The 17,511-nt window shown below is 38.0% G+C and overlaps 1 protein-coding gene across 4 annotated transcripts in view; it reads left to right on the top strand.

The window, feature by feature from the left end:
• CFAP44 (cilia and flagella associated protein 44) overlaps positions 1-17,511 on the top strand; it is a 42,614-nt gene that overhangs the window by 19,185 nt on the left and 5,918 nt on the right. For all 4 annotated transcript variants that reach the window (XM_015641862.3, XM_033517554.1, XM_019008030.2 and 1 more), the window contains 15 exons: positions 514-624; positions 2,270-2,422; positions 4,168-4,386; positions 4,813-4,955; positions 5,836-6,106; positions 8,024-8,079; positions 8,503-8,665; positions 8,992-9,122; positions 10,003-10,220; positions 10,600-10,762; positions 12,058-12,235; positions 13,279-13,764; positions 15,254-15,457; positions 15,885-16,077; positions 17,063-17,173. In XM_015641862.3, the coding sequence (XP_015497348.1) occupies positions 514-624; positions 2,270-2,422; positions 4,168-4,386; positions 4,813-4,955; positions 5,836-6,106; positions 8,024-8,079; positions 8,503-8,665; positions 8,992-9,122; positions 10,003-10,220; positions 10,600-10,762; positions 12,058-12,235; positions 13,279-13,764; positions 15,254-15,457; positions 15,885-16,077; positions 17,063-17,173 (2,800 nt within the window). The remainder of the gene's footprint in view (positions 1-513; positions 625-2,269; positions 2,423-4,167; positions 4,387-4,812; positions 4,956-5,835; positions 6,107-8,023; positions 8,080-8,502; positions 8,666-8,991; positions 9,123-10,002; positions 10,221-10,599; positions 10,763-12,057; positions 12,236-13,278; positions 13,765-15,253; positions 15,458-15,884; positions 16,078-17,062; positions 17,174-17,511) is intronic.

Below are 17,511 nucleotides of genomic sequence, written 5' to 3' on the forward strand. Positions count from 1 at the left end.
TTCCAGTTAATGTGGTGTCTCTTTTTAAAATCTAGTCCTTAGCCATGATCAGTGCATGTGCTGTTACATGTTGATTGTGCTGAATTGCCATGTTTCTCATTTAATATGGGATTTAAGCTACAATGAATTATGTTGTGTACCAGTCCTGGATTTTCTTGTTATCTGGGGAAATCAGCTTGTGCTGCCTTATCGGAAAAATCAGGCCTGAGCCTGAGGTTTAAAGGAGCTCCTGGGGCAATGGGCAGAAAGCCCTGGGGATTTGTGGCTGGGGATGCCTTGGGAGGCCCATGAGAACATTTAATAGCTATGGGTGCAACATGTTTCTTGGAACAACATGGACAGGATTTTTATTTCCTCCCAGTAATCATCATGGAAATCCAGTCCTAAATTTCCATGTTTAAACACAAAAAAAAAAAAAAATGGAAGTATTTGCTTTTGTCAAAACGTGCTTAGAGTCTTTTGTATTTTTGGTCAGCTTTGATTCAGTCATCATCTTTGTTTGTTTTTCCTCAGAGTAAAGACAGAACAGTTTTCTTTTTTGCTATTGAGGACAAATACAAGCCAATTGGATTCATCTGTGTCCCTGGACCTGTACAGGCATTACAGTGGTCTCCACCTTCTCATGTGAGTAATGCATATTTGTTTTCTTTCCTTCCCAGCCATGATAATATATCATTTTAAAGAGAATTTCCAGTGAAGACAGATGAAAATCCATGACTCTAGTCATGGCCTCCATAGACAATACAAATAATGTTTTGCTACTTTGTTCTTCATGCTGCTTCAGTATGACAGATTCTAAAAGGTTCTTTGTAGCTGTAGCTCTGGTTCAGACACAGTGGACATATTCTGGGTTTTGGATAATGCAAACCACAAGATTTTGGTATGCTTTCTGAACTCTTGACTTGAGGAAACAATCTTATTCCTTAGCTTTTGAGAGGTCTGATTCTCTTTGACAGAGAAGTTATTTGGGTGTTACTGTATGTGACTCTTGCCCATATTAAAACAGGCTTTTGAAAAGCTTTTTGAGGACATTAAGAAAGATTTTGGGTGCTTCTTCAAATTCATATTCTGTATTTGAAATGTGGCAGGACATACTAAAATAGGTTTTTGCTAATATTTAAAAGTGTTCTAGGGTGAGGGTAACATCTGAAATTTTGTTTGGTCCAGTATCCTTATTTAGAGGAGAGACTGTTCATTATATTTAGATGCTAGCAAGATATATTTTACAGGTGCATAGTGGCAAAGTGTTGGTATTTTCACTTGTTAATTTGAGCTGCTGAAAACTGGCAAAAGAAGTCTTGTTGGTATGAATTCTATCTTACTGCAGAAACAGCAGATCTTGATCTGACAGTGGAAGTTTGAGTCCTTTCCTAGAAGGCAAGGTACTCCTCCTTAGTAAAAAATCACCCATTGTGTCTTGGATATGTTAGATTCTGCCTGAATAATTTTCTCTACAAGTATCTGGCCTCCATTGCTAGATAAGAACACTTCCTTAACACAATGCCAGCGTGTAACTGAGTGTCACACTGCTTTATTTTTGTTTGTTTTAAAGAGGCATTGGTGATTAAATACATTTAATGAATGCATTTTTAAACTGAGATCCTATAGACACAGGAAACATATTCCTAGTTAGGGTTTCCATAGCAACTCTAATATGCCCTCTGCACATTTTAATGATGGGTCAGATAAAATAAGCCTCTCTCTTTTCTCCAGATAACTTATGAAAACTGAAACTAAATACAGACTTTTCTTTTAAAATCTCAAAACACTGAATAATTATTACCTTCACCTATTCTTAACTTCACATTTTAAAGGACGTGTCAGGTACCAGCAAAAAACAAACAAACTGAAAAGTAAGTAGCATTTGGCAAGTCTCTAAGCCAAGTATTGATGATATGAAGGATTTATTAGTGTGAAAATAAATGAAATTATCCGCCCAAAACCTACTAACTCTTGGGTCGAATCCATCTTTTAATTTAACCAAATTTCCAAAATATCATCATGCTTCTATCAAGTTAAGCAGTGTCAGAATTATAGCTGGTTTGGACACAGCAAGGATTTCTTCAATTCCTTAGCTTTGCCTAGCATAAAAGAAGCTCACTGATTTCTGATGTCCATTTAAAAGTGCCCATAGAAATAAGGGCACAGGTAAGTGTGGCTGGAGTTGGGCTTTGTGCCTGTGCATCTGCCTAACTAATTTTTCCTCCCATTTGTCTCAATTCCACTTATACATCTGCCCTATGTATGTATTCTTTGTGTTTTAATACAGGACAAGAGCACACTGCTCATCCTTTGTGAGAATGGCTTTGCTGTCCAGGTTCCTGCCCCTCTCCCAGGAATGCAGGATGCAATGACCACCTATCACATAACAAACCTGCCAACACAGTACTTCCATTTTTATAGTATTAAATCCCGAATCAAGGTAAAAAACTCTCCTGTGGCAGAATTTCATCTTCTTCACTGTGCCAGGTGATCAAACTACCCAAGAGTTTCTAGTCCCTGTATTTCATCACAGGGTTTTTGCTAAGTTCCTTGAAAGGGAATGCCAGGAAGAAGCCATTTGTGGCTTGAAATTACAAGTTGTTTTTGGTTTATTCAAACCTCAATGACACTGAAAGCAGGATGTATATTTTGATTATGTTTAGAAGACAGCATTTGAGAAAGGGAAAGCTATTAGTGCATTAGTTCTTAAAATATTTTAGTTTTGGTAATTTTCACAAAAAGAATATTTCTTGTGGTGGATGTTGGCCCTATATGATATTCTGTCAATAGTAACAAAACCCCCAGGTAGTCACCTTGAAGCAAACATGAAACATATTTCTTTTTTTAGCAGTATTTCTGACTTTTAGAAAAATGTTTTAATTTTAAAAGTATTAATTTCATTTCAGAATGACACTATTAAAAAAAAAAAAAAAAGTGAGGCCAAAGGAAAAGAGTTATGCCAACTCACAGCTATGGTTAGAGAAGCAAGCTGATGCTAGGCTCAGAAAGAGAACTCCAGTGAGCAGGCTCTCAGTTCCATACTCCCATACTCTGTCCACTACAATCCAACAGCCTCTCTGGTTCTGTTGTTATTCTGTGATTTCTCTGCCTTCTCTGTTAACTGCTCCTGTATTACTGAATGCCAGGCAAAGCTGCATTTCATGTTATTATTTGGAGGAAGTCAGCATTCAGGATAAAGATTTCTAGGTGTTTTTTCACAGCAATATCTATAAGAATGATCACAAAGCATGCATATGAAAGGAAATATTAAAATAATGTGCGTAGAGTTTTGTTTGTTTTCTTGTTTATTTGTTGGTTGGTTGGTTTTGTTTTGTTTTTTAGTCAAATGAGAAGAATAATGTTGAGAAACACTCTAAATCACTAAAGATAAAAAATGTTTCTACAGAGAGAAAGAATATTAATGGCTCTCTTTTTCCTCTGGAAATAGATCAATAATTAATAAGTTACAACAAGGATGTTTTAATGCAAGGAAAGATTTCTCACAGTGAGGGTGGTGAAGCTCTAAAGTAGCTTTTGTAGTCTGTAGAGTCCCTAGAACTGGAGATTTTTTTTGAAAGTAATTAATCAGATCAGTTGATAATATTTAAGAGTTTTCTGGTTTGGCTATCTAATACCTTCTTAGTAAGCTACTGTTTTAGAGAATGTTTGATACTTGTTTATACTACAGTAGGCTTGAATGGAAGAGAGTTTTAAAGGTTTGATGAATTTTTCCTTCATGTTCAGAACTTAAGTCCACTACAGCTTCTCTCTTTTGCTCTATATCAATGATGCACTAGAACTTGTTTGAGTTCAGCTTTCCAGTGCTTTTCTTTCTCCAGGGCAGGCAGGGGACAAGATTTAGAATTTCTGCAGTAGTAAGCATAGTGGTGAAGATTTGGAATAATCTCTCTGAGGAAATGTTGACATCTGCTTGTCATTCAGAGTTATTTCTTTTTCAAAGGAGCAAGAGTAAATACTTCAGAGGAGGGAAATGGGGGCATTTCACTGGAGAGTCCCATGAAGTCTGGTTGATCTCTACTAAGTTGACAGGAAAGAGATTTCTGTAGATATTCTGTATGTATAATGCCAGGACCACCTTGTATTTCATTTATGAGACTCTCTCAGTCAGTGATGTGTGGAATGCCTTCGTTTCGTGTCTCAGTGTTCCTCTGCTTGTTGTAATAGCTGGAAGAGGAGATTGCACGGAGAGAGAAAGTAAAGCAGGAGAAGGAGAAAGCAAGGCTTGAATGGATAAAGCAGCAAAAGGAGATGGGACTTGAGGTAGAAGAAACTGAAGAGGAAGAACCTGAGGAAGAGCCATTGCCAGCTATCTACATACCAGAGGAGCCCAGTCCCATCCTCTGTGGCTTTTATTCAGCACCAGGAAAATTTTGGCTTTCCTTGGTAAATCAGTTTTTACTTCATGTTGTTGAAGTAGAATTTCCCTTTGAAACATGTCATCCCTAGGACATTGAATTCCTTTCATCCTTGACAGTTTCAGTGCTTTTTGTGAAGTAAACTAGTAGTATCACTCCGATGCAGATTGTTTAATAGATTTCTATTAGGTGCCCTGAATGGGCACAAAGACTGAGCTGTTCCCTCACAAGCAGAAGGTAGAATTTTAACATAGTGGTAGAATGGTTTGTAAAGCCAGTGTTCATGACAGACTTCTGTCTGTGGATAAGTAAGATCTCTAGGTGTTTGGAAGTAGCATTTTTTAACCTATCACAGATCCTTAAGAAAGAAAGAATTATTCTGAAATTTTCATTTACCTGATCAGCTGCCTCAGTTTTCTTGTCAACATTTCTTTATGGTCCCTCTATTCTTCAGGGTGGGTACGACTCAGGGTTTCTCTATCATTGCGAATTCTCATGTGATGGTGAAGAAGACCCTGAGAAGAGGAAAGATGAACCCTTTGAATTGATTCCTATGGAGAACACCAATGACAATCCCATTCACCAAATCTCCTTCTGGTAAAAAATGACACTGTAATGTAACAAATAGCTCTGGGGTAAAGCTTGATGAAATTGAACTTGGAAGGAAGGAGTGTATGCTCCTTTGTCCCTTTTAAATTGTGGCTCAGCTCTGGTATGCACAAACTGTCTGTGGTTTTCCTGGCATTGAGTTTCACTTTAAATTCCTAGTGGACATAGCTGGGCCATGTGTCTGACAGAATAATTTTAAAAGACCTTCAAAGATGAAAAAAGAGGGATTTCTGAGCAAGTACTGACTCGAACTCAACCACGCTAGACTGTAGAACTCCAGGAGAATCCTTAGAATTCCCTGCATATAATATTCACCAGAACAGCAGTTCTTTATTATAGTTAACAGAGAATTAGAACATGTAGTGGACAGTCTACCCCTCTTGTGCTAAGAATATAGGCTTCTCAGGACATTCTGTGAACTGTGTGAATGGAAAGGCTGGATTCTTTGCAGACTCCCAGTATTAGGTTCCCTGTAAGAGTGGGCATGTTCTGCATCAGAAGGAGACAGGTTTAATTCAGGCTTTAATCTACTGCTGGCTTAGCTTCATTCACCACCATCTGTACTAAATGGGGAGCAGGGAGAAAAGTCTGCTTTTCTAGTTTTTGACTTGGTGTCTGTTTCACTGTCCATCTCAGGGCAGTGAGACTAGTACTAAGATACCTAGGAAGTGCTGGAATGTTCCTGAGTAGCCAATTGGCTGAAAAACATGTCATAGTGGAATCACAAATACTTTAAATGGTCCAAATACTTTGCTTTCAGCTTCCAAACTTGGGAAAGTGATTTCTGTTAAGCTAGATTAGGTCTTTTAATATTTTGAGCTTGCTTATTAGAAGTTGTTGCTATTACTGTTTCTTGTTTATTTAACAGTACCAGCAACCCCCTGATGTTCTGTGGGATGCAGGATGGCTCGCTGCGTGCTTATCCTCTCAGTGATAAAGATCTCTCAGTGGATTCCCTGAAGGACTACTGGTACCTGAATGTACATGACAATGATAACGGGCAGATCCGGGGGATCTGTTGTAGTCATGATGATGGGTATCTGATTACCTGTGGTGGAGATGGAAACATCTTTACATTTGAGCTCTGGTCAGAGGAAGAGCTTCCCAAAGAGCTAAAGGTCGTAATCCCCCCTCCTAGGGTAAGTTGCTACCCTCTTTCACTGAATTTGGCCTATCTGGTATGAAATTACCCAGATAGGCAAACATAGTTCAATTATTTTTTTAAAGATCTTTCATAGCAAAAGCTGAAGCTTCCCAAACTATTTAGAAGAACATCTCTTGCAAAACATTCTTTAATAAATGGGCTCTGGGACTGCACTGTTCCTTCTTGGTGTTTTGTGTTTTTCTCCAAATAAACACAGTATGTGTTATTCATATATAATGCTCTACTAGTGCTTTCCCATGCAAAGGTGTAGTCATGCATATTCCTGGAATGAAAGAATTGCAAGGATTTCTCTAATTTCAGTAAAGTATGATTCTGCTCTGAATGGGGATTCTAGAAATCCTATTGGAGGATGCCAAATATGTAGTTTTTCCATACATCTAGCACCATTCATGTAAAATTCACAATGGATTTTTTACATTTGCAAAAACAACACGATGCTGGTCCCGTTGCTCTTTCACCCTTGGACAGTGTTAGTAGTAATGAATTTACAGGTGTCCTGTACTCATTGCAGAGCTGATCGTCTTCTAGCATGTTTGAACAGATTACTCTGGAACTCAGAAGCAGTTCTACTGATAATGCACAAGAAGAGGGATTTCAGCTCCTCCTCTGAAAATGCTCAGACTTTATTGAATTTTTAAAGTCTTAAGAGTGTCTGAATTAAATAAATATAACTTGAAAGAGGCAGTGAGAGCTGTTGAGTAGAGAAGCGCCATTGTGCACAATAAATATTACAGCAGACATACATTCAGTAGAATTTTAAAATCTTGACAGTGTCAACATAAAACAAATTAAACTTTTAAATATGTTTTAATAGTGGTTGGTAACTACATTTTGAAGGATGCTTGGCAGCAGAGACAGAGGAAATTGTGATTTTTTGGTCAGTCAGCTAAATTGTTCATGACTAGTTGGAATTCTTTACCAGTATAACAAGAATATATAGCACTGAGAATAGAGGCAGAGTTATTTTCTATGAGTGAATGATTAGAACCTTTGATATCAGAGTCTTGATAACTCCAGTATTATAAGAAGTGATTAATATACAATTAAAAAGCATGTATACAGATTTATAGTTCTGAATATGTAAGTAGCTCTATATAAAGACCTTTATGGTTGTTCTATTGTTCAGGCTAACAACATTGCTTAATGACCATCCTAATAGAGTTTTTCCATTTCCAAAGTATATCTTCATTAAATATCTATTCTAGTTTTAAGTCATGTGGAAGATTTTTAAAATTCTGTCTTCATTAAACTTAATGAGATTCTTAGAGAATTAAATACAAATCATCTGAAACTAATTGAGTTAAATTACAGATCAATTAAGTACAACTAAATTGTTGGGTGATAGTCCCCCCTCTTTTTTCAGAGCATGATTGCCTAGGGAAATGAGGCTTGTGCTATTGCAATGTCCATCCATCTGTCATTCTTCACAGCTAATAATTGTGAATCCATTATACAGTCAGCAAAAGCCAACCAGATTAATTACAGATGTAACTTGGAATTAGCCCATGACACACTGACTCTTGTCAATGTGCCAGTGAGGGGAGACAAGACAATTGGGCTGGGGGGTAGGGAACTAAAGATGTTATGGGGCAGAGTGAAGTTAGGACAAGCAATGATGTAATGATTTATGCCACTGGGGAGGTCATAGGATTTGTGTTCTCTGTCCCTAAGAACTATGTTTCATTAGCTCTTTTACATATAAACCAGCTTCAATGTTTTTTCTGCTTGAAACATTACAAAGTAATATTTAAGACCCAGATAATAATATTGAAAATGAAGATTTCTCTTTGGTGATTGGTGGTGGGATCTCTGTCTTAATGTTTATAAAAGCTTTATTGTCTGTTGAAACTATAACTTCTTGTTTAAAGACAAGACAATGTTTTTATTCCAGAGTGGTCTTGAGAAGGAGAAGGCTACTGAAGACATCAAGGATCCTGATGCCTACACGTAAGAGATGCTTAGATAATGATGAAAGAAGATTTTCAAGTGTTGGTAGCTGTTTTCTCAGCCTAAGTATTTCTTCTTGCCTAAAAAGTGGAGGGACAAAATGTTCACCCTGAATTTGGGTCATTTCTTTGTGAAACACATTCTCCATTCATCTCTCCATTTCATCTATTTTTCTCTGGTAGTAATTCAAATATTATACTATGAGGCAGTTAACTTCAGACTACAGAGACAACAGAAGGTCAAAGCCTCTTGATGTTAGGAGTGTACAAATATACAGGAGGATGATTCCTTTCTAACTCACCTTAAGAACCATTGAATTCACTGGGAATTTAAGACTATCAAGGAAATCTAAAAGGTCATATAAACTGTAATCTTTCCTCTCTTGCATTGAGCTAACGCCATTTCCTTTTAATGCATTTTCAGTATTGAGGAATACAAGCAGAAAAAGGAGTATGAACGGAAAATGAAGGAAGCTGAAGACAAGAAAAATAAGAAAAGACAGGAGTTAAGTGCACTGAGACAAGACTTTGTTTTTCTCCTTCAAAAGAATCAGGAGTTGCCCAAGCACATGCAGTTGTGTGGAGAGGTACACTTGGCTTTTATGAGGGTCATTTACTTTTACAGGCATCTTCTTCTAAAATGTTGCTACATATCATGTTGGGGTTAAAGATGTCCAATGCTTTGGATTAAGGTAGTTTTAAGAATATATGAATTGGTGGGACTTGTGAATTACAGCTGATGATTTGTGCCAATTAAGAAGCACAGGAAAAAATGTGGTTCTCTGTGGAGATAACTTCTGCAGTAAAGGACGGTGTTGATGTGCATGCAACTGTGGCACTTAGGTAAAAATATTTATTATCAAGACCTAGTAGCCAAAATTATGTGAATCCTGGGTTTTCCATCTTCCTGCAGGAGTTTGAGATGGACCGTAGGATCTTTGAAGAGCTGGATAGGCAGACACTACAGAGAATCCAGTTAGTGCAAAAGGAGTTGGCTTGGGAGCACGAGAAACAATTGATTGGACTGCAGAAACTACAAGCACGGTAATTACCACTTCTACTTCTCTCCCTGACCTTCCATGGGGCTTATTGTCTATGAAATTGTATCTCCCACAAGGAAAAAGAACATTTGTTTTCTCTCTCATATAATCAGTATTTCATCTGTTCTGTTATGATTCTGTTCTTACTTTACTTGAAACAAACATGAGAGTATTTGTTCATATTTATGTGTAATTACTTCTATTGAATCTTTGGTAAAAATGCACATAGTCAAATGAAGGAAATTACCTCATTCTGATTCACTTCTATATGAAGAAAGCTGGTTGAGACTCTTTGCCTGGGGTTTTGCCAGTAAGTTCAATAAGAGCCAAGAACTCTTACTTAAATGTTGAAAAACAACCTGTGAACATCTGTTTTTAAGACATGTTGTGTGTCTGTCAGATATTTTAACATCATTGCTTTTACAATGTTCTCTATACAATTTGGAGTTACAAAAGAAACTCTCTCAAGAACATGGGTTTAAGCATGAGGTGCATTTTGAGTTTTCATAAAATAAATACACAATAAAAAAACCACCTTAGGCACACAGGGTTTGTGACTGGGAAGAATTATAGAATGACCATGTTTTTAATCAGTCCTTAATGGAAGATGGAAGTTACTGTCATGAAAAACCTGATGTAAGTTTCAAAACTGGGAAAGGTCTTTATGTGTTTATTCTTGAGCATCTCCATTCCTAGATTGGATAGAAGTCAATAGATAGTGTCAGATGTCATCATGCTATGCAATTACTTACTGACTTGTGGATTTACATGTAATGATTGCATGTGCAGTAAGTAAACTACACTATTCATGCCCTTTTGGTCAAGGGAAACTGGTATGTTGTGCCCACTGACACCAGATGGTTTTGTGTAATTTGGGATTCCAGGTTTCAGGACCCTCTGGAATTTACTTACACTGTTCATGCTATTCAAAGCAATCATCAGATTTCCACCTACAGCCTTCTAACAGTGTCTGAGAAATACGCCCAAGATAAGAAACACGGGGGCAGCAAGTGGGCAGTACTTAAAAAGAAGTGGACAGCATTTAAAGAGACAGAAGAAGCAAAAGAAAAGATCCCCAAAAAGAAAAGACATCTGCATAGAGGTAATGATAACCATTTAAATCTTTCAGTAATATGCTTTCTGTCTTTTATCTCAGTTTGTTTTCCGGAGTCCAAGATAGTGAAATACATGTGTAGGTGTAGGTAAAGAAATATAGTTGTGATGTGTTTTTTATTACTAACATACAAACACTCATACACCGTTTTCCATGATTAGATCAATTTCAACAATTGTCTGTCAGCCCCATGGGTAGAATGTGACTAAAAGTCAAGTCAAAGAACCTGAATACTTTCAGAACATCCACTACAATGGAACTATCCTGATTTACATTAGTTCTACAGTTGTCTGAGAGAGTTTCCAGTAGCTGGGACTGCACTGTGCTGGGTGGTATTGCATCTTCACATGGTTATTTTTTGTTTCAGAAAGTGTTTTTGAACGTGAGACTGAAATGCTGGAGACACCAGAGGTCCAAAAGCAAACCACGCGTTATATAGAAAGCAGACGTGAGAAAATCAGAAGACTTGTTGAGAAATATGATGCACTGAAAGCCAAGATCATGAAGAGGAGGGCAGAGTGGAATGAATTGTGAGTCTTGAACTGGACTCTGTTCTCTTTAAGTTCTGCTTCTTGTCTGAGGACAAGTAATGCTATTTAGCTGTCATTTGGCACTATAATCTCTCTGCTTAGGTTTTTATATTCTTAAGGGTTATAATTAGAACAGGTGAATTTACATGTATCTCTAAGTCTCAAGAGTGCATTAGAATATATTTAGTTTCTATGGCTCCTCTAAAATATTATCAAATTTGAATTCAGCTAGGTAACTGCATTTTCTGAGAGGGATTAAAATGTGTCTAAATTGATCATGACTGAGAGACACCTATGCCATTACAGTCAACTCTTAGTGAATCCTGCCAGCCCTACATGGAGCAGACACTGTAACAGCTGGGTTAGGTCAGCAGTCTTGCCATCTCAGCCATTATGTGAGTGTTTGTGATATGCCTTTGTGCTCCATGCTGGTTTTTATCCTGAGAGACAAGAAAGTGGGACAGGACATCTTTTACAGAATCATAGAATATCCTGAGCTGAAAGGGACCCACAAGGATCATCAAAATCCAAGTCCTGTCCCTGCACATGGCAGCCTCAAGAGACACACCACGTGCCTGAGAGCATTGCCCAAACACCCCTTGAGCTCTGCCAGGCTTGGTGCTGTGACCACTTCCCTGGGGAGCCTGTTCCAGGGCCCAGCCACCCTCTGGGTGAAGAACCTTTTCCAAATATCAAACCTAAGTCATAACTTTGAATGACCTCTTTTTCAAGCCTGGTTTAGATGGGGCTTTGGGTGACCTGGTCCAGTGGAAGGTGCCCTTGTCCATGGCAGGAGCACTGGAATGATATGAACTTTAAGGTCCCTTATAATGCAAACCATTCTATGCTCATGGAAGTACTGAAGTTCTTCCTTAGGAGATGAAAGGCAGGGAATGAGGCCAGTGTGGAGTCAGAATACAAAGCTTCTAAGGTTATTGAGTGTTTAACAACGTAGAGTAGGATCAGGTATTCTGTACTAAGGGCTGGTAGATAGTTGATGTGTGGCTCCCTGAAACAGAGCAGCATGTACTTGCTTACTCAGAACTCAGTCTGAGTGTGAAGGTTTAAACTTTTCCATGGCAGAGCTATGTTTTAAGAGTTCTTAGGGGGAAAAAAAAATCTGGGATTTTCATTAAATGTGCAAAGATAGTCTTTCCAAAGTAGCCATTCTTTTCTGAAAGAGATGTATCACTCTTTCACTTCCCAAACTTTGCTGCACAAGTCAGAAGGTGTGAAATGACTGTTCATTTGTATGCCTTCTGTCTTGAAGTTCAGCTTTATTTTTTTCCTACCAGATACAAAAGCAAACCTAGAGTGAACTTTGAGAATCCCAGAGATACTGAGGAGATCAAAGAAGCACAGAAGAATATAGGATGTTACAGGCTGAAGACTGCCACTAACTACACACTCACTGAAGATGATCGCATAAGCACTAAAAAGAAGATGATTCAGCTTGCAACCCTGGAAAACTTGGTATGTAAAACTATGTATATTGCCCCATTTTTGGGGAAAGTGAGGATAGTGTGTTAATCACTGAAGAAGTTTTTTGAAAGGAATTCAAAGTGAGTGTGGGAATTGGCATTGAAGGACAGATGGTTGTTTTGAGTAAGATTTAGTTACAAATCAGCCCTTCTCTTGTGAACTGTTTTGTGCTTCACCAAACCCAGACCTGAATCAATCCATGGTGGCTTTTTAAAAATGAGAAGGAAAATTTACCTTCTCTAGTACTTCAGCAGGAGCACCTATCTTTTTAATTATAAGTCTTAGAATCTAGTAAAACACTGAGCTAAATAGCCCCTGCCATGAAATACCTTTACAAAAACAGGGATGAGAGCAAGTACAAGTGTTCTAATGTGGCCTCTCTGTATTTGTACTTTGGCAATCACTCCTTCTGGAATTGGAATCTTCCTGAGAAACCAGGTCTTTTGGAGCCACCTTGCTATAGTAGGACTCCTACAGTTACCACACATATTTTAGCCACAAAGACACAATAAGTTCAAATGTTGTGCAGTATCTTTGTTGCTTTCCTTGTGATTTCTTTCTCCCCATCCTTCTCGTAGGAATGGTTTTTCATTGTATTTGGCTGGAGTGCAAAAGAGTGACACTAGGTAACTTTGACAGTGAAGTCTAAGCATTCCTAAAGCAATGCTGCAAGTCTCAGGGGATTTGTTGAATCATTTTAGTCTCATGCTTGGGCTTCAGCACTTCACTGTAGTGCTGATGCTACCAGATTTCCAGTGATTAACCTAATTTATTAGGACAAACAAAGGGAATAGTTCTTGTCATAAATTCTGGGTTTATACAGATGAGGAATTCCAGTTTCTTCAGGTGGGTGGTGTGTTATTTTATTTTATAAAGATAAGTTTCTGCCAAGAAATCACATTCAGTAAAAAGAGTCAATTCATACAGTGTCCCCTTACCACAGAATAATTAGTAACCCTAATATTAGCCTTCTTGGGTTGGGTAAGACTACTCCTGTAGTGGAGAATCCTACTAGAATTGTTTTTCCTTTGCAGATCCATAGGATGAAAGTGAACATGAACAAAGAGATTGTGTCTTTGCGGGATCTCAAGGTTTCCATTATTGATGAAATCAAGAGTTTAGTGAAGGAAGTGAAATCCATACAGGCACGCTTGGATGTATCAGAACATCTCCCTATTCCCCTGATCCCTCATTTACATCCAGATGAGGTTCCTGAAAAAATAGTTGAATACAACAGTGATGTCCTCCTAAAGTTCAAAGAGGAGCAGGAGGCCAAGGCAAAGCTCAAGGAGCCATTGGAAGGGTGTCCCTCATTTCGTGCATTTAGGCACGTGCTTCTTCAAACTCCTCCAGTGGAAGAGGGTGACCCCATGGCACAGGCTGGAGATGCATCAGCTGTGGTCACAGAGGAGCAGCAGGCTTTTGTGATGGAGAAGGCAGAGCCAACAGAAATGGAACTGGAAATTTTAAAGAGGGAGAAGATAAAAAATTTATACTTGCAGGAGACCTTGATTAAAAAGGTAGGAAATTGAAAGTTATTTTTGTCAGATTAAAAAAATCCCAAAACCCAAAACAAACAAACCACACCACCCACTGCATCATAAGTGAAACAAAAATCACCTTCTGGTTCAGGATTGCAGCGGGTCTTGCCTTTCTGCAGTCCAGGAAAATGCTAACTGTTGCACATTTACAGTGTAAATCAGTATAAATCCATAACTATATCCTGTGTTCTGACTATTACCACTTGAAAAACACATCTTAGATTTCTTATTGATTGTGCTATGATCCTAGTAGCAAAAAAAAAACAAACCAAAACCAAACAAAAACCAAACAAAAACCCCCCAAAAAACCAAAAAAACAAATGTTAGACATAACTTGAAAAATTACAGAGTTAAAAAAGCAGCATCACTACAATTTTGTAGATTCATGTTCTCAACTCTTAAAAAATTGTAGTCTCAACTTTCTAGTCCAAAAAATACTTTGTAGGATTAGAAAAGGTACAAAAGAGAGTAACAAAAATGCTTAGTCATGGAAAAGATTCTTTAAAAGGTACATCTAAGTGGATAAAGTATCTTTGGCCTGCAAAAAGGGCAACTGAAATTGTTTTAGAGATGTGATAAAATTCTGAATAAAATAGAAAAAGGGAGTGGGAATCATCTCTTAAAAGGAGAAATACCAGATGAAATGGTCACATAGAAAGCTTGAAGCATACAAATGAAAATAATTTTCCTATCCAACAATAAGCTAAAGCTTTGGAACTCAGTGCTAGGATGTGGGAGAAGCTATGATTCAATAGTGTGGGAAAAAAATCCATTCAAAGCTGTTGAACACAAGCATACTGCTTCAAGCTCAGGATGCTCCTAGTTTAGAGAGTTTAGGAGGGTACAGAGAGCAGTGTACCAGAGGTGTGCCACAGTTCACTTGTTTGCTCCATTTCTTAGCATCTCTCCTCTAATTTCTGCTACTGGGTGTTGATTCTTTGCTCTGCCTCAACACACACACCTTTGTGTTTATGTGTGTGAAGGTTTTTGAGTGAATACCCAAATTCTGCTGTGAACATCACACACCTGTAAGTTAATGTTGGCAGCTGCTAGTACTTGTTTAGCTGTAAATGTCTAAGGGAAGAGCTATTTCATAAGAAGTCTTTCAAAGCAGAAGAGTTATTTATTGATGCATCTTTGACTGTTACATAAACTGCTGTAAGCATTCAAGGCATCGCTACAGACTAGTGTAAGTCTCTAAAGAGTAAAATACTTCAGGGATGGAGGGGATGCAGTGAAAGATTCCTGTGAAGCTCTGGTGATTCTTTTGCTATTGTGGTGAGAACAAAGACACGTTTGGGATTAACTTTGTCTTTCTAAGTGCATCAGTACCCTCTAGGAAATGGCATGTCTGAGTTGTCGATTTGGCAGAGAGAATTTTTCCCTTCTGCTCCTTTCTCTAGCGTTGCATGTTTAACTGCACTGGTAATACTTTTCCTGTCCCTGATTTGACACTCCTTTGCTCCAGATCAACACACTGGTGATCAACTTTGATGCTGAACTTCGCCTTTTGCGGCACCAGAAGCTGAAAATGGATATGCAGCTGAAAAGTGCTGATCTGCGCTGCATCACATGCTGTGAAGAGCTGCTTATCCTGAAGAAACTTGAGATACATGAGGACTTTCTTGAGGAGCAAATTGGTGCCCTCATTAATGAACAGGAGGACATGCAAGTAAGTAGGCCATGTGTAGCATTAATTTAAATTTAACAGTACCATTAATTCATGGCTTGAAACAAAAGCAAACCATAAAATAAATGGTGGCATCCCTTGGCTTTGTTTTAGCACCAACCCAGTGACTAGTGCTAAATTTTGAAAAACAAGAAACTCTTGATAATCAGCCTACTAGGATGGCCACTTCTAACTTTCAATACGTAATTTTTTAATAATCTTAACATTTGAATTTTAATAGATCCTTCATGATATGGCATAAGTGACTAATCACATACTTTAAGAACATACTCCTAGGCGATGCTTAATTGAACCATAGCTTTCATCAAGAGAGAAAGACAAGTGTTGCATTTCCAGATCTTCACAGATGCATCCTATATACAGATACATGGGTTGTACCTTTAACTGAAGTAGTTTTTTGTTTGTTTAGTCAAAATTGAAGAGCTACCTTGCACAAATAGAAGATAGAAAATGTGAGATTGTAATGCTTCAGGAGCGTGAGAAAGCTCTTTATGCCAGCTTTGAAGCATCCCTTGGAGAAGACAATGAATTTGCTGATTTTCTGACCAATCTTTTGAAGCAGGAAGTTGAGTATGTGGAAAAAGAAGTAGGAAGAGAAGCAGGTTGGAGATTTTGTTCTTTTTGCTTTATGGATTTGTTTTACTTATTTCCATGTGGTCAAGTACACATGTCTCAGTCTAGCTGGAGCCCTGAGTACACACAACACTCCAGTCAGTTCAAAAACCCTATGAACAGATTTGGTTATAGACTGACAATGTGTTCTGTGGCCATCATCTTGAATGATAACAATGATGTAATCCAGTTTCTAACATGTCTGCAGTTGGTCTGATAACAGCTCCTGCAATTTACATTCTGTAAGTCATTACTGAGGACTGATAATTGGTGAGAGGAAGAGGCACAGCTTTAAATAGGTGCTTCCTATGCTGTACCAATGGGAGCAATGGATAAGTGATTAGTCTGTCACATTCATGACATTCTGCTCTAATCTGTCCATTGACTAATGAGAGATCATAAACCTCATCTGCAATCATCTATTAGTCACAGGACTGACCATATTACAAAAGAATTTAATTTGTCTTAGTGACTCAGTTTTAAGCTGTTAAAGCTAGGCAGTCTTACTGAGCTAAAATACTTGTGCTCTCTCTGACTTGGCTTTTGATTTCAAGTGGGACATGATTACCAAAAAGTGAAGACAATGGTGGTGCTTTTATGACAGATTTGTGCTTCCATATTCTACTTGGTTAATTAATCTCTGTATCAGAATGGTAAACTCACACTGCTTAAGTTCCTAACACATATAAAAAGAGAAAATATATTGAAGTTAAGTCCTAAAAACATGGGCTGTACCTGTGTCTGTTCTACTGCTAGGTGATATCTCTCTGTCTCTCTGTTTTCCCCTCCTCTTTTTTCTGTTTTCCTTCTGTGAAAACATTGCATCAGATCAATGCAATAGGCACAAGGTGCCTGGATTCACATATCACCAGAATGATCTTTCATGGGTTACTGGGCTTGTGTTCACCAGCACATTGGCATAATGCATAGCTGGTGGGTCTGGGCTGTTTTGCAAGCCAGTCTCGTTTTTTTCAGATAAAGAAAATGAGAATGAAGAGAAGGATGATGAAAAACCTGACTTAAAGACTGATGAAGAAAATTGTGGATCTGAAGATGTAGCCTTTGGTGGCTCCATTTGCCCAGAAGGTACCTATGCTGTTATTTCCTTGTGTTAATTAGTTGTTTAGCTTTGGGACAACATCATGTGTTTGAAAAGAAAACACAGACTTTTTAATTATTCACTGCATGCTAAAGTCATGAAGGGCTGGAATGTGTGTACCCCTCCTGTGTGCAGCATTTTTCCCCAGGAAACTTTGGTCAAGATAATAAAACTGTTGGTAGTGTAGACTACCCTAATTAAAAAAGTTTGGAAAAATAAAACTTAGCTAAGCAGTAAGAATGAATTATTTTGTGTAAAGAAGCATTCACCATTTCATGGCTGTTATCTGGAGAGAAAAGGCTCCTCTCTGGAGTGGAGCAGTGAC

This window comes from Parus major, chromosome 1 (genome assembly GCF_001522545.3).
Source record: "Parus major isolate Abel chromosome 1, Parus_major1.1, whole genome shotgun sequence".
NCBI classification, from domain to species: domain Eukaryota; kingdom Metazoa; phylum Chordata; class Aves; order Passeriformes; family Paridae; genus Parus; species Parus major.